General features: G+C 40.4%; 1 protein-coding gene across 2 annotated transcripts in view; it reads right to left on the bottom strand.

Annotated features, from left to right (window-relative positions):
- Positions 1-23,996, bottom strand: part of UNC5A (unc-5 netrin receptor A) — a 572,106-nt gene that overhangs the window by 167,152 nt on the left and 380,958 nt on the right. For both annotated transcript variants that reach the window (XM_077472471.1, XM_077472470.1), the window contains exon 4: positions 8,525-8,628. In XM_077472471.1, coding sequence (XP_077328597.1) covers positions 8,525-8,628 — 104 coding nt within the window. The remainder of the gene's footprint in view (positions 1-8,524; positions 8,629-23,996) is intronic.

The raw sequence follows: 23,996 nt of genomic DNA, 5'->3' as shown, positions 1-23,996 counted from the left end.
AGTGGGATAGGAATGAATAGTACGATGTTACTGATTTATGAAAAATAATTTGAGCAAAGTGGAGGCAATTCTTAAGGCAGCCAATCACATATCAGTTGTAATTTTTTGTAGTACATGTAAGAAATAAAAAGAAGCCAAGTGTAGAGTTATAAACTGCCACAGTTGGGTAATTTCCCATTTATTAATGACCTGTAACTGGCAATATTTCCATATTTTAAAATACTGGAATATTCTCTATAAGAACAAGAAAGTACACTGCTTCTCAGTTATCATATTGCGTAGATTGTAATGCACATCTTAGTTGGGCATAAGAATCTGACAAATTTCACAAATGAATAGTAATATTTGCTAATTGTGATAGTTGGAAATGTTAGGTAAACCTGTCTTGAGATAATATATTTGCACTTGGAAAACATTAGAAAACTATAATGGTTTAATTCACTTTTATTATTTTTTATACATTTTTTTGCCATTTTTAAATTTGTGTGTTATAGCTGTTCTATTCTTCCATTCATACAATCTTTGTTTTACATTTAACAAATGACAAAGGAGACAGCACATGCTTGCTCTGTCAGACTGAAACCCGAGAAATTATAAGGATAAATAACAGCTCTGATTCATTTACTTGTGTGTACATTTCAGCTTGAGATATTGAGCTCTGTAAACAGGCTTTTCACAATGGGCAGTGAAGAGAAAAAGAAAACAAAGTGAAAAACAGCTTTACCTATTATCTGTGCAAAAATACAATATTCTTATGCAATATTTTTGTATTTACCTGAGTAAAAAAGTAAAAGTAAAAAAAAAATACATTTTTAATTTATTTCAGATTTTGTAGTCCTGATGATAACAAAGAAAATATAAACAAAGCCACTATACATTTTCTTTCAAATCATGTTGACTCCTACCAAATTTGGCACATTTTTCATTGTGTAATGTCCTTCTAAGCCCTTGTATCAGGGGGCCTGGCAAATCACATTTATTAACACATTTTTTCTTTAGCTCTATAAATTATATTTGCTGTATGTCATGGACATTTTATTTGTGCTGTAAAAGACATAACATCTGCATGTTTAGAGAAGAAAAATGAACCTGGAAATGTATCTGACATTTTTCTTACAATGAAAGCCAACGTTTTGAATGAACAAAGTCAAGGTCTACATACAGTAGGTCTATACAGTACATGTAAATCACCAAGTCCATTGAGTTCTAGTAATACGTAAGTAAGGTTAGCTGAAAATGGATATGAACGGATTCTTCCTCTGAATTCAGCTAGGTTAAGGAGGTTTTTAATTCCTTACAATGAAAACCTGTATCATGTGATTTTATCAATTGTGATGTAAAAATTTTCTTTGAATTACCTTATATCTTCAATGTGCTATGTGTAACTACAATATGTATTAAGGGTTCACCAGGAACAATGCTCGAGTCTGGTAGCAATAAAGAATAACTTTTATTTCCATTTTTGTATGCTCACAATATATTCTGTTCTGAATAAATAGCATTCTCTTTTTATTAATGTTTTTCTTTAGTATTATTTGTTTTTTGTTTTTTTGCCTTTAGTGGGCTTATTAGAGAAATGTCCTTTCTGTAGAGTATATGGAAAATGTTATTTATTTTTGGATCTTTTCATTTTACAAATATGCACAAAGCGTATTTCCCAGGATCAAGCAATTAATACTCTCTGACTGCAGGTAACAAGGGACAACGTCAATTCACAGCTATATTGATTAGTGAAATCAGCTATTCATTTGCAAAATATGCCATTGTTGAGGGCAACTAAAGCCGGCCATAATAATATAAAAAAGACTTGGTTTTTAGGCCGGCCATAGACGGTTCGAATCTCAGACTGTTCAGCAGGAAACGGCTGAGATTCGAACTGTGTATGGTAACTGTAACAAGTTGTTTGGGTTTTTGTAGGGTTTTACTTGCGATTAACATTAGTGGTTTCTAAAACTGCTAGCAATAATCACTGTCTTTTAAAATACAATGTCTCAGCAGGAGGGATTCCCCTGTCAGCACTGTCTGTGTTGATGGGGGGGGGAATTGTGCAAATTCATTTCCTGCAACCCGTGGCTGTGCCAAATCGGAATACTCAACTGTTCTCCAATATACAAAAAAAAAGTGTGCTATCCCTATAAATGAAAACATAAAAAGTGCATAGTCATAAGGTAAGCATAAATTGAATAAAAAAAGTCCTTCATAAAGTAATGTAACACAATCCAAATGGAAATATAGTACTTCAAATTTCCTATATGTATTCCTCCTAACACCAACAGTAGCACACACCACTTTCCAGACTTTTAGACTCCCAGATCATAAGAGGTCACCCATGCTGTAAAGTATATCAGCTTCCACATAGATGGTATAGGCATTGTAAATGTGCTTGGCAGATAGCTAAATAAATCCTTGGCACCACATAAATAAAGAAGATACAAAAGTCCAAGATAGTATAATAACGCTAAACAGCTTTATATTTTAAAACACATTGGACAGTAAGAGATACTTGCTTCAAACACCACCACATTCAGCCAGTGGGATTGAGGATGTAACTGATGGCTTCACCGACTGAGTGTGGTGGTGTTTGTAGCAGTTATCTCTTTGTTTTTCTTGTGAGTACCCAATGGTGTTTTAAAATAAAACATTGTCTCGTGGCATTATCCTATCTTGGCCTTTGTATCTTCTTTATTTATGCGATGCCAAGGATTTATTTAGCTATCTGCCGAGCACATTTACATTGCCTATACCATCTGTGTGCATGCTGATATGCTCTATAGCAGTGATGGCGAACCTTGGCACCCCAGATGTTTTGGAACTACATTTCCCATGATGCTCATGCACTCTGCAGTGTAGTGGAGCATCATGGGAAATGTAGTTTCAAAACATCTGGGGTGCCAAGGTTCGCCATCACTGCTCTATAGCATGGATGACCTCTTATGATCTGGGGCTCTAAAAGTCCAGTAAGCGGTGTGTGTGCTACTGTTGGTGTTGGGAGGAATATTCGGTGAGACTTATAAGAATTTTGAAGCCCTATATTTTCTATTTGGACTGTAGCACTTTAGTTTATGAAGGACATTGTTTATTCACACAATGCGTATCTTATGTACATTGCACTTTTTATGTTTTCATTTTTAAAGGGATAGGGCACCTTTTTTTTTATATTAAAGCTGGCCATACACTGAGCAAATTTTTGCACACTCCCGCCCAACATGGATGTCAGCACCCCAATCCCCCGCCCCAACACCCTTCATTTCAAAAATTTGAAGGAGCCAGGCAGAGCAATTTTTGGCCAAACAGTGGAGGCATCCAATCAGGTGCTGCCACTGTTACCAGCTGTTAGAATACGATAGCTGCAGAGGGAGATTTGTCCATCGATCCTGCATAGCATGCATGGAGGAATCTGTTAGATTTTTTTCATTCAGCCTGCTAGCTGATCATCAGTGTAGAGCTAGATTAATGTCTGTGTTTAAGTCTAGAGAGTAAGCCTGCTCATGCTTGCTATCGGATAATCTTTGGCAAGTATAGGTCTTTAATAAATTATGATTCTACTAACAATTGTATGAATTGCAATTCCTCTAACAAATAAATCAGGGTACAGGGCAGAGAAGGCCAGGGCTGGGAGAGAAAGAGGGAATTTCACCTTCAGGCCAGTGCAAATAATGTATGTTAGGCTGGTGGCCCTGAGTGGAGATATTCGCTCAATAAAACCTTAATTGAAGCAGGACCTGCAGTGAGTGGCAACTGCTGGGGAGATAGATAGGTTCTCAAGACCTGCAATAATTCAGCATCTACTTCCTTTGCAACTCTGCAGTGTTCTGTGACCAAATGAGTCAACACCCAGCTTTCTTCATGGCCAATCACCGAAGCACCACAGCACAGTTTGTGTGGTGCATTTCTTTAGAACATATGAAAGTGGGTTGTGTTGCCACTCAGGTGTAGTATTTCTAGTCTTTTCTGGCATAGGGCAGCTTATTAAAGTAAACATGCTCACATGTACTTTATTCAAAAATTGTCTAGCAATGAAGAAAATATATGATGATCTCAGATGCCACTCCAACAGATTTCTTAAAACCCTTTGTTTCAGGACATAAATTTGTTAAAAGGAAATTAATTTTGCCTACTGGCATGAGATGGTCATTAAAAGACCCAACTGCCAAATAATTGTTCTGTAGAATGATTTCGGCATTAAAATATATGCGGTTATCATTCAAGCCTGCATGTTCATGCTGACCAAACATCTCAGGCACTGGCCTTCTGGGGAAACAAGCAGCACGAGAAGAAAAATCCTTCACAAAAATCAATTGCTTTCCTAAAGTTGGCTAAATTGGACTATAATCATCTATTGTCTTTGTGCAGTTTTGCTTATCCAATAAAGGAATTATTCAACAATATCAGAGAAACCTAATCCAAGAATGGTAATTAGATCCAGTACCTTATTGCTCTTAAAGTGGTATTAAAACCAAAACCAAAAATGTAATATATTGCAGGTTACCAATCATTAGATGTGGTGGCTACATTCATTTTTTTTAGGCTTTCTCACCTGGTGAAGAACAACAGAGACACATCTGAACACCAGCATTGCCATTCTGTTAAGCCCCTTTCACACTGGGGCAGTGCGGGCGTCAGCGTTAAAGCGCCGCTATTTTTAGTGGCGCTTTACCAACGTTTTAGCAGCGGTATTCGGCCGCTAGTGGGGCCATTTCACCCCCCGCTAGTGGGTGAAAAAGGGTTAAAACCACTCGCTTTGCGGTGTAGCCATGCTGTCCCATTGACTTCCATGGGTAGGAGCAGTTTAGGAGCAGTGAATACACCGCTCCTTCACCGCTCCAAAGAGGCGGCTAGCAGGACTTTTTTTACTGTCCTGCCAGCGCACTGCTCCAGTGTGAAAGCCCTCCGGCTTTCACACTGGAGTGAAAGGAGATGCTTTTTTTCAGGCGCTATACAGGTGCTATTTTTAGCGCTGTAGCGCCTGAAAAATGACTCAGTGTGAAAGGGGCCTTATGGAGGGGGAATGTTAGACGCACTAGCAAATTTAAATACCTTAACAAATTGAAGCCAAGCTCCAGCTATTACCTTTTAGACAATTACAGCAAAAGTTTTGGTTCCTTTTGGGCTAAAACAATAGACTTACTGGCTAGATCACCAGGTTAAAATAGTAGAAAGAGAGCCTTAAAAAGAAATCTAATGCAGCAACCACATCTAAAGCCAGCCATAGATGGTTTAATTTTCAACTGGCAAGAACCGTCCGAGATTTAAACCATGTATAGGCAGGCTGATTGCACCCAAGTCGATCCTTCGTATGACCAAAATGTCAGATTTTTAGGATGTGATTACTGCCAGTAGCTATAGCTACTAGCAGTGATCAGTGTGTTCTAACGGCTCCATGTGCCCCCCCCCCCCTCTAGTGGGACAACACAATAGCTCTGCGACAATCAACGTTGGTTGGGGGAATCAAGTGATTTTCTTTCCTGCATCCCAAGGTTGCAGGAAAGCAAATCATATAATATATGGGGGATTTTAGAATAGGTAAACTGCAATATAGTAAATGTTTTCTTTTAGATTTAATACTGCTTTAATGTGACACTAAAATCTGGTTTAAAAAAAATCCATTCAAGTATGTATTTAGAAAGATACCTTATTTTGCTCTCAGCCTCCTCCAGATTTCCAAATTCCATTTTTTTACTGCTGTGATCTGACTTCCTGTTAGAGGGTGGCTAATTTTTTTACATAGTTAGCATATATACTCAAGTATAGGCCGAACCAAATATAAGTCAAGGCACCTAATTTTACCACAAAAAAATGGGGAAACTTAATGACTTGAGTATAAGCCTAGGGGGAGAAATGCAGCAGCTATTGTAAGTGGAAAAGAGGGTCAACAATGCCCATCTGCATGCCTCACTGTGTCCATCTGCATGCCTCACGGTGCTCATATACATGCCTCACTGTGCCCATCTGCATGCCTCACTGTGTCCATCTGCATGCCTCACTCAGCCCATCTGCATGCCTCACTGTGTCCATCTGCATGCCTCACTCTGTCCATCTGCATGCCTCACTGTGTCCATCTGCATGCCTCACTGTGCTCATCTGCATGCCTCACTGTGTTCATCTACATGCCTCACTGTGTCCATCTGCATGCCTCACTATTTCCATCTGCATGCCTCACCGTGTCCATCTGCATGCCTCACCGTGTCCATCTGCATGCCTCACTATTTCCATCTGCATGCCTCACTATTTCCATCTGCATGCCTCACTGTGTCCATCTGTATGCCTCACTATTTCCATCTGCATGCCTCACTGTGTCCATCTGCATGCCTCACTATTTCCATCTGCATGCCTCACTGTGTCCATCTGCATGCCTCACTGTGTTCATCTGCATGCCTCACTCTGCCCATCTCCCTGCCTCACTCTGTCCATCTGCAGCCTCATGTACCTGATCTCCAGAACACAGACGCTGTGACATGCAGTCTAGTCAGCGGCCATCCTGTGTAACAAAGCCCCGCCTCCTCCTCACCCGTGATGGAACACTGATTCAGTTTACCAGCAGTGAGTCGGTGTTCCACCTATCACGGACGAGGATGAAGAGAAGGTGGGGCTTTGTTACAGTGGACGGCCACCGACTAGACTGCATGTCACATCGCTGTGAGTTCAGGCGCATGAGGCTGCATATGGGCACAGTGACTCGAGTATAAGCTGAGGGGGCTTTTTCAGCACAAAAAAATGTACTGAAAAACTCAGCTTATACTGGAGTATATACGGTACATAGTTACATAGTAGGTGAGGTTGAAAAAAGACACAAGTCCATCAAGTCCAAACTGCGTGAGTGCTTTTTTGTCAGTATTATATTACATATCCGTATGTTGTGGTTGTTCAGGTGCCTATCTAATAGTTTTTTGAAATTATCGATGCTCCCCGATGAAACCACTGCTTGTGGAAGAGAATTCCACATTCTTACCACTCTAATGCCCCATACACATGGTCGGATTTTCGGGCGGAAAATGTGCGATCGGATCTTGTTGTCGGAAAATCCAATCGTGTGTGTGCTCCATCGGACTTTTTCCGTCTGATTTTCCGACGCGCAAAGTTTGAGAGCAGGATCTAAAATTTTCCGACAACAAAATCCGATCATTTAAATTCCGATCGTGTGGACACAATTCCGATGGACAAAGTGCCAGGCATGCTCAGAATAGACTAAGAGACAAAAGCTATTGGCTACTGGCCTCTGTATAGCCCCGTTGTATATGTTATACGTCACCGCGTTCTGAACGATCAGATTTTCTGACAACTTTGTGTGACCGTGTGTATGCAAGAAAAGTTTGAGCCAACATCTGTTGGAAAAAATCAGACGGATTTTGCTGTCGGAATGTCCGACCGTGTGTATGGGGCATTACAGTAAAGAACCCTCTACGCAGTTTAAGGTTAAACTGCTTCTCTTCTGATTTTAGTGAATGGCTGTGTGTCTTTTTAAATTCCCTTTTCGCAGAATTTTTTTTATCCCTATTGTGAGGTCACCAGTATGGTATTTGTACATGTTCTCCATGGTCTTACTGTATGTTGGAAGGTAGCCACCTTCTCTTGTTCTCTCCCAAGATAAACTTGGAACTATGGCCTATGGGATTTGGAAAATGCATAGAGCACACTACAACTAATGCCGCGTACACACAAACGAATTGTCTGGCAGTCTCAGTCCGCTGGACCACAGTATGCCGGATAATTCGATCGTGTGTGGGCTCCAGCAGACTTTTTCATTGTAAAGTCCGGCGGACTTAGAAAGTAGTTTTGACTCAAAATGTGTCCGCCGGACTTGGCTTTCAGCGGACAATCCGTTCGTCAGTGTGCTAGTCCGGCGGACTAAGAATGACGCATGCTCAGAAGCAAGTACGAGAAGGAAGCTATTGGCTACTGGCTATTGAACTTCCCTTTTCTAGTCCCGTCGTAAGTGCTGTACGTCATCACGTTAGAAATTGCCAGACTTTCGGAGTGTCCGTGTGTGGCCAAGTCCGTTCGTTATAAAGTCTGGCGGATTGTTTGCCGGACCAATTCTACCGGACAATTCGATCATGTGTACGCGGCATAACGTTCGCTGCTTGTTATAAACAAATAGATGTGACGGGAGGAGCGAGAGGTTTGGTAGAGGTTCAGGAACTCATGGAGGACGTTAAATGGAGACAGAAGAACACAGTAAGGAACAATTTCATGAAAAATAGATTACATAGCCATTAAACAGTGGCGGTTTATGGATTATATTTGGAGAATAAGGTTATTGTTTATTGTTACTTTACATAGTGACATCCTTTAGCAAGATCACACTTTGTGCTTATCTGATCTGTGATAAGAGAGAGTGTTTACATAATTACAAAATAATCTATATTGTCTGTAAGAAGAGCAGATAAAGTCACTTGCAAGTTTGCAAAGTGATAGATGGCAGGAAACAAGACAACTAAGTCTCCTGCACTCCCCTTGACATCCTGTTATGTGAAAGGGATGAGCGCATAGGAGTAATGCTTAGTGACATGTTTGTAGCGCTCACCTCTGCAGGAGGAATCCCCTCAGGTGGCTGACATAACAGAGTCACCTCCTGGTCCAGTGACACTTCCCTCGACACAGGCTCCTTCTCGAAATTCTTCCTGAGGTCTTAACAAAGAAACAAACAAAGCGAGTGAAAGATAAAGCGAGGAGTTAACAGGAGTTAATCTAAATTAGATATGGGCACACATAATAACAGGTAGCACTGCAACAGTATGACAGTGGGAGCGCTTCCGGAGAGGAATAAAACCAGCCTGTGCCTATTGGCCCTCCGCTGCTACTCCTGCCAGCTCTGTATAACCACACATTACAGCATGACAGTGATAGAGAGTGACAGAGAAGGATGTATACACAGTGCCTTCCCCTCCCCTTGGGGTATGCAGGTTTAAAATAAACTGAATTCCACATTCATTTAGCCTGTTCATCTACGTTTCTCTTTCTCCTTGCTGCATCCCAGCTTACAGCACACGCGACTAGATTGCAAGTGACAGAAATTGACGTGGGGATGCACAGTCCCCCATAGCACTGCTCTACTGGCACCCTGTGGCAAGATGCACCAGCTCAGTAATAACATGGGCCACCTCATTGCTTACCTGTCTGCTCTTGTTTGTATTTAGTGCTCTAAAAGGACCCTGACAACCATGTTCTGAGCAAAGAAAATATAGGCTTCTATTTACCGCTGGGAAAGTGCAGACACTCGGCATCGCTGTTGAGAGCAGCCCATTGCACAAAAAGCATAGCCAGTTGCGTGAGGTAATTATAAGGCATTCGTAGTCTTCTTTGGAAACCACACTTTAAGGTTTGATTTGCAAAAACTGGAGAACTGTGCATGGTAGCCAATCAGCATTTAACTTTAGCTTGTTTAATTAACCTTTGACAAAAAAAGAAAAAAAAAATGGAAGCCCACTGGAGCTCATAAATGTCCGTATGTTATCATATGTATCCATACACACATGGACGTTTTTGGATGTTTATCAGCAGTGGAGTTTATGGGATGTTTATGGGATGTTTCCTGAATGCCATAAAATCGCATTCAGGAGCTTTTCTGACCACCAAAAACGCCAAACACTCATAAACGCTGATAAACATCGATAAATGATGAAAAACGTGGCTCACCAGTGTTTTTTAAAGTTTTTTCACGAATGAGGAAAAAAAACGCAACAAAAGCTAAAAAACGCTAACGCAGAAAACCACTAATAAATGCTATTGCAAAAACGTTAAAAATTTTGAAAGACTCACTGAAAAGCTACTGCCGTTTTTATAACGTTATTTTAACGTCCAGTGTGCATGAAGCCTTAAAGTCCAATTGAACTTTTTTTCAATTGTAAATCATTACAGGTGCATCAAAATAATTAAAAAAAAGTTTAGTGTCTTAAAGTTTGTTTTCTTTTTGAGGCATCTACAGCCCAAATAAAAAAAGCCTGTCCCTGCCAGCATTCTGCAGAGAGGGACTATCACTCTCAGTGGTGAAGCAGAGGTCTCATTGCAGAGATCTGAAACTCCCCCTGCTGATACTGACCTATAGCTCTGCAATCAGCAAAGCCCATGAACCCTAGTAAATGGGGAGCTCTAGTTTTGACTCAGCAGGTGTTGGACCTCTGCAAATAGATGATTACCTCCCCACAGAGAGCAAGCATGCTTTTCTGGCAAGGGACAGGCTTTTCTACTTGGCCTGCTTTTTAAAGAAAACAAACTGTAAAGCCTCATACACGATATTTGTTCAACAAAACCGTGGACTTTTGTCCGAAGGGCGTTGGCCCAAACTTGTCTTGCATACACATGGCACACAATTGTTGCCAACAATCACAAACATAGTGATGTACTACATGGTTTTTCAGCTTTTTAGCACCACCCTTTGGGCTCCTTCTGCTAATTTCTTGTTAGTAGAGATTTGGTGAGTGTTGATTCACGCTTTTCATTTTGCGCTTTTCATTTTGCTCTTTTCATTTCGTGCTTTTCAGTTCATTTTTTAATGCCTGTTCATCAACCAGCCATGTTGCGGAATCAGAGGCGATAACGTGTTATTTATTATTGGCCTTGGAGTTATTGCTTTGACGTTATTTTTTGGTTGAATAATGATTTGATTTGGTATATTTTCTATATTTTTGGTTAAGTTCTATTGGCAGATAGCATGTATAATTGAATATGTTTTCTTTTTTAATGCACATTAAAAAAATTGTGGAGAATAATACTTGGATATGTGTTTTACTTCAAATGACAGTTTGGGAGTAGGCAGTTACATTTAAAAAAATACAATGTTAAATTGACAAGGGACACCAACATAGTTGTATCTTTGATTTTAAAAACTACAGGATAATTGTGTTGTGTTAACTTGCCCAAAAAAAATAAATAAATATATATTATTCTTGATATCACTAGAAAAAAAAGGCTTTTTAAAATACATTTGCAATAACTCCATCAGTATCACCAGCAAAGCAACTTCATTATTATCCCATTAAAGAAGAGAGTGGGGGTTATTTACGAAAGGCAAATCCACTTTGCTGCACTACAAGTGCAAAGTGCACTTAAAATTGCACTGAAAGTGCACTTGAAAGTGCAGTCACTGTAAATCTGAGGGGTAGATCTGAAATGAGTGGAAGCTCTGCTGATTTTATTATCCAATCATGTGCAAGCTAAAATGCTGTTTTTTATTTTCCTTGCATGTCCCCCTCGGATCTACAGCCACTGCACTTCAGTGCAATTTTAAGTGCACTTGTAGTGCAAAGTGGATTTGCCTTTAGTAAATAACCCCCACCACTGCATTTCAAGATTTCAGAATTAGGCATGTCACAAATGTTAATTCTCCATTACAAACGCTAGCTTACAAGACCAACCACTTCTGGCTCCTCTTTGCTTCCGATTATGCGTGTTTGTACTTTGGACTTTTGTCCGACGGACTTGTGTACACACGCTCGGAAAATCTGACAACACACATTTTTCCGTGGAAAATTTTAAAACATGCTATCCAACATTTGTTTATGGAAAATCCGTTAACAATTGTCCGATGGAGCATACACACGATCGGATTTTCCACCAATAGCCTGTCATCACACATTTCCCGTCGGAAAATCCGATTGCGTGTATGGGGCTTAAGACTTTGGTCATATTTTGTTTTGATACATCTGGAATGTATTTAGTTGTTTAAAACCAGAAGTTTATTTGGGCTTTAAAAGAAAAAAACTATCATTACAATTTTTAGTGCTTGTCCCATGTTTCTAGGTGCCTCTTAAGATCAGTCATAGATGGAGAAATATTCCTCCTGAATTTCAATCCATCTATGGGCAGGCTGCTGGTTCTGAAGTCAATCCATCGTTCTGTACAACCAGCCTGTCAGGCTTTTTTGTGCGATCACTGACGTTGGCCATAGCCAGCAGTGATCATTGTATTCTGACAGCGGGGGAACCTCACTCATGTGGTGGGAGTAAAGAAAATGGCATAACGTATGGCCTGCTTAAGTTTAGTTATGAAGTGTGACCTGCCCCACTCCCCCTTCCGTAGGGCAAATCTGACCACAGCTTTGGAGGAGATGGCTCCATTGTAACTGCAGCTTGTCTTGCCTCAGAACACTCTCCTGGAACAACTGCAGCCAAATGAATTCAGAGAGACAGGAGACAAGGCAGGTTAGTCTTCATAACTAGACTTGGGAAGAACCTAGCAACATCGGACTAAGTACTACAAATGTTTTGTCCTGGGGTGGGGGTTGGGGGGGGGGGGGGGGGCAGATCAATGTAAAAATGTATAATGATTGCTGTTCTTTAAGGTAAACCCTTCTTTTTTCACATAAAAAGTAAACCTTTTGGAAACTTTCGCACTGAAGTGCTTTACAGGCACTACAGGCACTAGCGCCTATATAGCACCTGTAAAGCGCCTCTCCTGTGACTCCAGTGTGAAAGCCCGAGGGCTTTCACACTGGAGCGGTGCGCTGGCAGGATGGTCAAAAAAAAGTCCTCCAAGCCGCATCTTTGCAGCGTTATAGGAGCGGTGTATTCACCACTTCTAAAGCACCCTTCCCATTAAAAACAATGGGGCAGTGTCACAAAGCGGCACTTTGTGGGCGGTTTTAACCCTTTTCCGGCCACTAGCGGGGGTTAAAACCGCCCCACTATCGGCCGACGAATTCGGGCTGAAATCGGACCTGAAACAGTGAAGGGAGATGCACCAGACTCCTGCATGTTTCAGTGTGAACCCAGACTAAATCAATGAAATATAAACTCTTAATTTTTAGTATGGATTAATGCTCATTGTATACTTTTAAATGTAATTTCACTGCAATTTGTAAGATACATATAGTATAAGCAAAAAAAAATAATTACTTTATGTGACCGACTTACTAATACGGATTAAAATAGTACTCAAGCAATCAAATATATATTCACTTTCATGTACTTTGCTGTACAGCTTGTTTTACCTTATTTGTCGTTTGAGGCTAAAGAAGCTTGTTAGTGATAATTGGCAATATTATTCTAATGGGTAAATCATTAACTGTGGTGGAAAATATATCACTTTAATACAGCTTCTTATTTGTTAAAATAAATGTAAACCCAATAACAAAAATCTTATCTAAGCTTTAACTTGTCATTTAAAAAGTAATTTTCAGTATTTTTATATTTGCAACTTTTTCAGGCACCTCCTGCTATTGGTCCTTGTATACCATTTGTGCGTCTGTGTTGCCACCTCGCCACACAAGATCACGATGGAGACTTAAAAAAGGAAGTTTTAACCCACATTACACAAGTCCACTGCTGTCACTCTAATGGAAATTTGTAGGTTCTGTATATAATTGTATTCTATTTTATATGTATTGCACACTGCCCTGTTTTCAGTACATGTTTTGCATTCTTTTGAGTCCTGATTAGAATTAACCTGCCTATGTTACGCCCCTTGTTACCATAAACGAACAATTGTAATGTTAATGTGATACCTACGTAATCATGTGTATAAAAACCTTCAAATGCATCATAATAAAGGAGAACAGTTATTTGGGAAGATGCTGAGCGTATCTTTTGTGTCGTTTCCCTACTGCAGTAGTTATTATTAATTTTGAACCACTAATCAATATGAGGATAGGCGTTACCTATCTATAAAATATCCATTTCATCACCATCAGCAAACCCAGCCTGAGAAATTCCATGAAGCCATCACTGGAGTACAGGCATACCCCACTTTTAAGTACACAACGGGGTTTATTTACTAAAGCTGGAAAGTAAAAAATCAAGCTCACTTCGGCATAGAAACCAATGAGCTTTTAACCCCAGCTAGTTCAATTAAGCATTGGTAATAAAACCTGGAAGCTCATTGGTCTCTATGCAGACGTGAGCCTGATTTTGCACTTTCCAGCTTTAGTAAATAAACCCCATTGCGTACTTAAAAGTGGGGTATGCCTGTACATGCATATAGACACGCAGTGGCTGCAAAGAGAGGGCAAAACCTTGAAAACTGTTTTTTTATGAATAAAAAGGCCATTGTTTATGATTCACAGTGCTTTAATAAACTAAATGCTGTTTAATTAGGATTTACATCTACGTTAAATATTTTCAGTTCTGAGATTCCTAAAGCTTTTCCATACATAGCCATAACATGCTCTTAAAATGATTTTCTATAAACATTTTTTTTTATTTAATTGATATTTGCTTTCCTTTTAGCTAAGATTACAGCTCTATTTGTAGAGAGTTTGTACAATACTCACCAAATAATATTATTGTTATTTGCCCCTGGTGCACACTGACATGGTGAGTGCCCCAAGGAGCTTACAATGTGCCCAGAACTAAAGTGAGGTGACATGACAGCTGTGACATGCACTTACAGTAAGCAAGCAAGCCCCAGTGCATTTTAGGATAGATGTTTTAATGCCAATAGTGATCAGATACTCAAACATATCTGGAGGCATGCATTAGCATTGACAAAAGTCGCATAACTGTGATCTTGTGACATTTTTCAAATGGAAAGATACTGAGAAAATAGCAAAAAGCTAAATAATGTAATAGCTTAGTAAACCATAGAAACTGATAGAACAAAAGACTCAGGAATCAGATCAGTGCGATGTTCAAAGTATTTAGCTGTCTGTTCAAAAAAAGAGGGGGGCCAGACAGTTCATTTCAAATACACTCACACAATTTGACAGTAGAAACAGCAGTCTCCACAAAAGCGCATATGTTGGTCGCAAGTCTACAAATCACATAAGCAGGTTAACTTTTATCAAGAGCTGTCGTCCTGCATTGCCAAAGAATCAAAAATAAAGGGTACGCTCTTATTTACTGGGTGTAATATACAGTACATCTGGGAAATTGTACAATATTGACCCAAAAACCTGGCTACTTACATTCAACAAGTTTGTAAACATTTGTCATTAAAAACTCTACATTTACTGGAGAAAATAACAAAAGATCAATTGTTACAGAAGCCATTGTGTAATTTAATTATATTAACAATGATCTTTTCATTTCAATCTGTAGCAGGCTTTGATTTTCTAAAAGTGTAGAAAAAAAATAATTAAATGTTGCTTTCTTGTATCCATGACAACAGTGTGGTGATGTGGCTTTTGTACACTTCTGTATAGCATGTCCTTAAGAAATGTCATTCCTTGCTCAATCTGATTTCAGGAATCCCCAGTGTTGTTTTTAGATTTGTAAGCTATTTGTGATACACAGAACTTGGCTTAGATATTACACATATGGAGGAAGGTTAAGATGCACTTTTTCTCTTTTTGCAATGTTGGGACTTTCAGTAGTTAGACCAATCAATTTGGCGGTTCTTTATGAAGTTCCTGTAATGGCTCACTCCAATAGCTACTATACAACAGCAAGTAATACTCTTCAAAGAGGAAGGAATCAGAGCAAACTGTTGAATCGAGTCAATCTATTTCAGGTGATCGAGTTAATGGGAACCTGTACTAAGTATAAATACTCCTATTGCTAATCACCACCACAGTCTTTCCCAACATTTTTACCCCATGGGAACCCTTGAAATAATCTTACGGTCTCGGGGAAACCCCTGCTAAAACCAGTTCATTAGAGGTTGGTAAGAAAAATGCTCTTTACCCTGGTGGCCAGTGGGAAGAAAACCCCTTACATTGCTGGTAAGAATGCCACTTCCACAGCCAAATAGATAATTGATGCCATGTAGCTGACTTTTCCATGTAGCAATAGCTCTGGAAGTTTTCAGACACAATCGAATGGGGGATCAATCAGCCACAGCTCAAGGGACTCCAAGCAGCTTCTGGAGAAATCCTAGGGTTCCAGGTAACTCTGAGAATGAATACTCTACTATCACCAAGGCTGGCCATGCTGGTCAAATGTCTTCACCACTTTCAAAGCCACTGACCCAGCAGATTATTAGTTCTGACTTTCCTGATCTACACACTTCCTTCAGGTCAGTAAGTTATAAGGCAGCCACAGGAAGGTGAGTATACATAGGGCTAAGTTAACATTAATCTTTTGCTTGGCCTCTAAGAAAACTGGAGCAATCTTTTTCACTACACATGCATTGTAAAAAAAAAATGTGCAGGACAGTATGGTACACTAATAACTGGTACATTTATGGGCAATTAAAAATCACAATACACATATTTCTGTAGAAGACAAATCTAATCTGAAAAAAGAAACAAATAAGCGAAATATCATTTACAAGTGGTATTTGGATAAGCAGGATGTGTAACAGGAAAACACTTTGCCACTACACTTGACATGAATGAATGTATCATATCATCCTTTTGTTCCTGCCTCTCAATGCCTACAAACAGCTGTGCTGTATAGCCGGAATCAGAATCTGTGAGTACTGGATGCAGGGTTTTTAAGCTGGACATATGATCCAGATTATTGAGTGTATTTGTATTATGTCAGTATTAGGTTAATTTATACGTAACAATCTTTAGTCTAATATTTAGGGGAAGTAAAGCAATATTTGCATTTTTGTAGTTTTATTTGTTTTTTTATTTGATTATCTATTCAATGCAGTGTTTTAATAGAATAGCATGTTTATTATAGTATTTAATTTAGTTTCTAATTTGTTTTATTTAAATTCATATTTAATTCATACGTATATTCATTTGTTGTTAGTGGTGATTTATGTTTTGTTTGTTATTGTGTTTTGCTTTGTTCTACTGTACGTTGAGTATAATTGTATTTTAATAATTTCCCTTTGGGATTAGTAAAGTATTATGAATCTGAATAAGCAAGTAAGTAATGTTAAGCACAAGCATTACATCGCAGGTCCTGTGCAGGTATCCGTCTCTCGATCAGTAATGTTACTGACTGGAGAAGGGTTTAGCTGTTTACTTTAAATGCTGATGTGCAGTGATTAACTTCTTCCATGCAAAAGCCCCCTGGAACATCGCTAGTGATAGATGCTATTTTTAAATGCATTCAGCAAGCACAAACATTATAAAATCATTTTAAGGTCTCCATAGAAACCAGATATCCTGAGCATGTCTACTAAAACGTATCAAGCACATGCCTGATAGTATTACCTAAAAAGAATGACATACAGTACATAGCTATCCCAAGGTCGACTCACATACCAGGCATATTCATCTCACATTCACCACCAACAAAAAGCTAATGACTTCTGTCATAAAGTGGCAGATTCTGCCAAAATGTAACCAAACCAAGCGGACTGGCTACGGTAGCTGTGTTATACAACTAATTGTCAGGGTTATGAGCGGTCATTAGTAATCTATCGCTGCTGGCTTTATATATATGGTTATTCAAAGAGTGTTATAGCTGAACATAGCATAGTGCAAAATGATAGAGCTTACCCTCTGACTTATAATATTGTTTGGATTTATTCAAGTATGTCTGTCATGACAGAAATACATGGTATGCTACTGTACTAATCTGTTTCTAAAAATTCTAGTTGCGGGGTGTGACAGACTGTCCAGCACCCAGCCAGGGTGCCTCCATCAGTATACAGCTTCCTCCAATCTGGAACCAGGAACCAGGTGTTATAGCTGAGCACTCAAGAACTAGATGACACTAGCTTAGGTGCAAACTGGAACAGGAAGTTTATTATAAACTCACACAGAATATATAGCACACAAGAACAGGTAAAGGTCTGATCACATTACCCTAACAATGCAAACTGTAAACAGTAGGACCATTAGCACATCTAACAGTCAACTTAAACAATATGTTAATCCACATTTAGTAATGAATAGCTGACAGTGATCTAATTAACATAAACTAATTAAAAAACAGTCACCCAGACAAGCCTAGGTGACTCAGGTCATTGTCCACCTAGACAGTTCAACACCAGTATTCAAAAAGACCCAGGGCTGTTCAAATCTCATTAACCTACTTTGGTTTCATATACATCTTCTCACTGAGTTTCAAGTTACAGATATAGTTACATAGTATTTGTACAATAGTACATAAAAAACAAGTGATTTTACATAATGAGCTATATAGTATTTAGGCTTAAAGGTACTTACATATAGGGTTCATTGAAAAGACATGGGGAAATGGTAAAAACAAATGTGTTGGGTTTGATATATATGTCTATGTATTAACTGGTTCATTGGTGTACTTTTTGTATATTTTAATATGAGTGTTTATGACTACAAAATGTATCAGATACTGTAATAAAAGTGGCACATGGTTGCCTTTTATTTACTCCATTACCTTTATTTCTGCCTTCAAAGACCAAGGGGCGGCCCCTGTTGCACTTGGGGCATGCTCTTTTTTTCACAAATAATGTCCCCTTGCATATATATAACAGGATATCTTCCTAAATGCTTGTAAATGCTTGTAGCTCCCTCAAATGGCAGGGCCCATAGTCAGTAGGCAAGAGGCTGCCCTGCAGTCCCATCCATATGCTCCTGTCCTGGTTGTGTCTGTCACATTGCCCGGCTATTGTACAGATTTATTCAGCTTTTCTGAATCACTAACTAAAGCAACTGTGTGTGTATCCTGCTGACTGTGCCAAGTCCGTGGTTGGTGTCTACTGTGCCCATGCACATGGGGTAACAGTCGCCCGGAGCCTGCTCATCAATGCCTGGGACCAGGCAGAGACTAAAGTCAATATTACATTAAGGCAATTCAGACTTAGGGATAAGCCTTCACTGTGTGCTACTGCTAAAGTATGTGCTAAAGTGCAGAGTTCCTCTGAAAATTACTTGTCCAATGTCACTACCATTGTACTTACTATGTTTGCATTAGGAGGAACATGCTGAGTCAGCGCCCACTCCTCCAGTCCATCTTACATCAGTTAACCACTTAACAACCGCCCATTGCCGATTAACGGCATCAGGGCGGTTGTTTAACTCTAAGAGGCCGTTAATTAACGGCCTCCTAGAATTCTGCTCTCGCGCGCCCCCTGGGGCGCGCACACGAGAGCATCCGTGACCGCTGGGTCCAGTGGACCCGGCGCATCACGAATCACGGTAAACGGCCGCTCATCGCGGCCGTTTACCACGTGATCGCTCCGTCAAATGACGGAGTGATCACTTGTAAACAAGCCGGCGTCATGTTATGACGCCGGTTCCTCCCTCCCCCTCTCTGTACCGATCGGTACAGCGGAGGGGGAAGAGATCGGTGTCAGCAGCGATGTGGGCTGCATCTGCAGTGCCCACATCGCTGCTCACCGAAAATTAACCCCTCAAATCCCTGCAAATACTCTGCATTACTCTGCAATTCCCTGCAAATACTCTGCATTACTCTGCAATTCCCTGCAAATACTCTGCATTACTCTGCAATTCCCTGCAAATACTCTGCATTACTCTGCAATTCCCTGCAAATACTCTGCATTACTCTGCAATTCCCTGCAATTCCCTGCAAATACTCTGCATTACTCTGCAATTCCCTGCAAATACTCTGCATTACTCTGCAATTCCCTGCAAATACTCTGCATTACTCTGCAATTCCCTGCAAATACTCTGCATTGCCCTGCAACACTCCGCAATGCCCTGCAACACTCCGCAATGCCCTGCAACACTCCGCAATGCCCTGCAACACTCCGCAATGCCCTGCAACACTCCGCAATGCCCTGCAACACTCTGCAATGCCCTGCAACACTCTGCAATGCCCTGCAACACTCCGCAATGCCCTGCAACACTCCGCAATGCCCTGCAACACTCCGCAATGCCCTGCAACACTCCGCAACGCTCTGCAATACCCTGCAACACTCTGCAACACCCGCCAATACCCTGCAACACTCTGCAATGCTCTGCAACCCCCGCCGATACCCTGCAACACTCTGCAATGCTCTGCAACCCCCGCCGATACCCTGCAACACTCTGCAATGCTCTGCAACCCCCGCCGATACCCTGCAACACTCTGCAATGCTCTGCAACACCCGCCAATACCCTGCAACACTCTGCAATGCTCTGCAACACCCGCCAATACCCTGCAATGCTCTGCAACGCAGTACTCTGCAACACCATGCTCTGAGATACCCAGCCATAGTCTGTGATACCCTGCAATACCCAGCCATAGACATCTCCCGCCGCCCTCCGCCCTCCGGTGCTTCTACCGAATCGCTAATACGATCAAAGCCAGAATCTTTTTTTTTTTCAGGCTTCCCAGCTTAGAGGTGAGATGTGGGTCTTATTGACCCCACATCTCACTGTAAAGAGGACCTGTCATGCCATATTCCTATTACAAGGGATGTTTACATTCCTTGTAATAGGAATAAAAGTGATCAAAAAAATTATTTTTGGGGAAAAAAATGTCAAACTAAAATAAATAAAGTAAAATGAACAATAAAAAAAAAATGTTTTTTTTTAAAGCGCCCCTGTCCCCATGTGCTCGCATGCAGAAGCGAACGCATGCGTAAGTCCCGCCCACATATGAAAACGGTGTTCAAACCACACATGTGAGGTATCGCTGCGAACGTTAGAGCGAGAGAAATAATTCTAGCCCTAGACCTCCTCTGTAACTCAAAACATATAACCAGTAAAAAAAATGTAAATCGTCGCCTATGGGGATTTTTAAGTAGCGACGTTTGCCGCCATTCCACGAGCGTGTGCAATTTTGAAGAGTGACATATTAGGTATCTATTTACTCAGCGTAACTTCATCTTTCACATTATGCAAAAATTGGGCTAACTTTACTGTGTTTTTTTTTTTTTTAAGCACAAAACAGTTTTTTTTCCAAAAAAAAGCATTCGAAAAATTACTGCGCAAATACCGTGCGAGATAAAAAGTTGCAAAGACCACCATTGTATTCTCCAGGGTGTTTGCTAAAAAAACATATATAATGTTTTGGAGTTCTATGTAATTTTCTAGCAAATAAATGATGATTTTTACATGTAGGAGAGAAATGTCAGAATTGTCCTGGGTGCTCCAGAACGCCTGATGGCGCTCCCTGCATGTTGGGCCTCTGTATGTGGCCACGCTGTGTAAAAGTCTCACACATGTGGTATCACCATACTCGGGAGTAATAGCAGAATGTGTTTTGGGGTGTAATTTGTGGTATGCATATGCTGTGTGTGAGAAATAACCTGATAATATGACAATTTTGTGAAAAAAAAAAAAAAAGTAAAAAGAATCTTGATTTTGCAAAGAATTGTGGGAAAAAATGACAACTTCAAAAAACTCATCATGCCTCTTACTAAATACCTTGGAATGTCTTCTTTCCAAAAAGGGGTCATTTGGGGGGTATTTGTACTTTTCTGGCATGTTAGGGTCTCAAGAATTGAAATAGGCCGTCAGTCCTTCAGGTGTGATCAATTTTCAGATATTGGCACCATAGCTTGTGGACTCTATAACTTTCACAAAGACCAAATAATATCCACCAATTTGTACTTATTTTTACCAAAGATATGTAGTAGTATAAATTTTGGCCAAAATTTATGAAGAAAAAATTTCTAATCTGCTAAATTTTCTAACAGAAACAAAGAAAAATTCGTTTTTTTACAGAATTTTCGGTATTTTTTCTTTTATAGCACAAAAAAAAAAAACCCAGCGGTGATTAAATACCACCAAAAGAAAGCTCTATTTGTGTGAAAAAAAGGACAAAAATTTCATATAGGTCCAGTGTTGCATGACTGAGTAATTGTCATTCAAAATGCGAGAGCACCGAAAGCTGAAAATTGGTCTGGTTATTAAGGGTGTTTAAGTGCCCAGTGGTCAAGTGGTTAAATCACTCCCAGTAACAGAATGGGGTCCTGCCCAGCACCTAGCATGGATATCATGCATGCTCTCACTTAACTTTCATTCCTCATGAATAGGCCATGGATCTCCATGATGCTAGTCTACTCCTGGTTGCAATGGGCCATGGACTGCTGGGGAAGGAGCTAGAACACTGGCCCTCTTGCTACCGGAGGACCTGTCACCTTACGAGGTACCACACCTATTGATTGGTTGCCTGTGGCTTGTTTCTATACTTGGTTGCCCACAACAACTACAATTCTCTTCCTTGTCTTGCCGAGTTAACCTTTTGTAATAGTGTTACTTCAGACTCCATAGTGCAATTACAGATCCAGGTACTTTTGGAATATGCCAGAACCAACCTGCACCCCTTGAATAACTTCAGTCCGTGCTTGGAATGTTTAATGTAACTTTTACTATAGAAAGGCATCATAGCAACATGACATGAATAACATCCTTTTCCTAAACATAACTAAGATAGCGTAGGGGCCTAGGCATACTTCCCGTGAGGTGAGAGTTCAAATAGGCATTGTCCATGACTTGGATGCTGTCCACGACTGTTGGTATCTTCAGCACTGTCCTAGCGCTCGCAGGCATCTCTACTCCACTGGCTCTGTCGCTTCCACTCTCTTGGTCCTAGTGATTTCCCTCTTTTATATCACAGGTGGACCAGTGAAACCCAAAAACAGAACCAAAAATGTTTTAACCCCTTCCCTAGCCTGGGCTGGCTGTGGGAACTAACTACATGCATTACAACCTGCCTACACAGCCTATGATGGATTAGCCCTTTTTTTGTTCAGCCAAAAGTTTGCACAAAAACCACTGACTCTATTGCCCGATCCCCACATTTGAGGTGTTCCCTCCCTCTGAGCTATTTTATTCTGACAGCTTCCTGCACAGGTCTCTTGTTGTTGGGGTGGTGGCCACTGGCTTCCTAGCACCTGATGACTCATCTCTAGCTAACTAATCTACAACTGAATTTAAAATTATTTTCTTGAAGTCTCTGTTTGGTGTAGACTGCTCTTTTTGCATACTCATCTTTTGACCTTTGTCCGGCATTCCTGCCCCTCAGGTGGCTTGAAGAGTTTCTCACCCCATAGCCACCCGTATGTGTCTACTCCCAGCATTGACCATATCCCAACATGCTGACGCAGTGTTTGGATTTTAACTGATAAAACAATAACATGTAGTTAAACTTTGTTTGGTGGGCCTGAAGGGAAAAAATGTATTTTGCTGTAAGGGTTCAATGAGACTTTAAGTTTGAAGTAAAAAAAATGGTGTTCACTTTAGATACTCAGTCACTGGCAAGAAAATATTTTGTAAATGTCCCTGCACAATTGGTTGTTTATATTCACTCCACTTCACCTCACTTGGTTTGTTAGTAAATCAGGCCCTTTGAGTTCAGTAGTAAAGCTCACTGCCCATGTACATGGCATTCACACTTCAGTGAGTCTTATGAGCAGGCTCTGCCTGGGGTGCGCTAAGTGCAGCAAGGAGCTGATGGGGCTCGGAACTCCCAGGGCATCCATAAATACAAATCCTCTTTTGCATGGATCTACATTTATCAGTTACTGTTCTGTTCCTTTTTTATTTAGAAAGACGTTGTAAAGAATACTGAGTGCAGGTATCCAACAGCAGCAGGGATGACCAGTTCAAGATAGCTGTATTTAGGAAACTGGAATCAGACTGAGTATGATTAGAATGAAGCTTATTAATGCACACAACACCTATCCAACACCAACAGACCATAAACTTAGCAAAAGTGAAAAATAAACATGACATTGAAGCAAAACCAAACCAACAACCCAATTATAAGACATAATATAGAAATGGAAGTAAGCTGGCATAAAAAGGGGATGATCAGAACTTGGACTGGGAACAAGGGGAGCAGCGATGGAGGTAACAGGATACATGGTACTAGATGCAATGTAAAGCATAAGGCAGGGGTTAGGATAATAAGTGAGCAGGCATATGGTTAACAGGCAAAACAATGAGGGTACATTCACACTGAACACGGGTTTGAAAGCTGAACTCTCACAAATTCAAACCTGCACTTTAGTGCGCGTTCGGGGGCGATTTGAAAGACATCTGTGTGAGTTTATGCACAGATGTCTATTGAATCACCCCCAAAGTCACCCAAAGTGGATGAGTGCTGTGCTGTTTCCGGCAATAGGCTGCGATTTGGCATGCAATTTGCTAAGGCATTTTCAGCAATCAGCATCAGGTGAAGCCTAAGTACTGGCTTCTGCTAGCTACTGGGAGACACCTGCTGGTGGCCACCAGAACTGCATCATTCAGCTCTTTGAACCACAGTGCCACCAGCTGGTGATCCAGGTCCTGACAGAAGTAGTAAGACACATAACCCACTTTACCTGCGCTCAGGTCTACTTCCCCA

Source organism: Lithobates pipiens, unplaced genomic scaffold, assembly GCF_037356315.1.
Source record: "Lithobates pipiens isolate NorthernLeopardFrog02 unplaced genomic scaffold, aLitPip1_a1.2 Scaffold_8, whole genome shotgun sequence".
Taxonomy (NCBI): Eukaryota; Metazoa; Chordata; class Amphibia; order Anura; family Ranidae; genus Lithobates; species Lithobates pipiens.
This window is presented reverse-complemented; position numbering and strand designations above follow the sequence as displayed.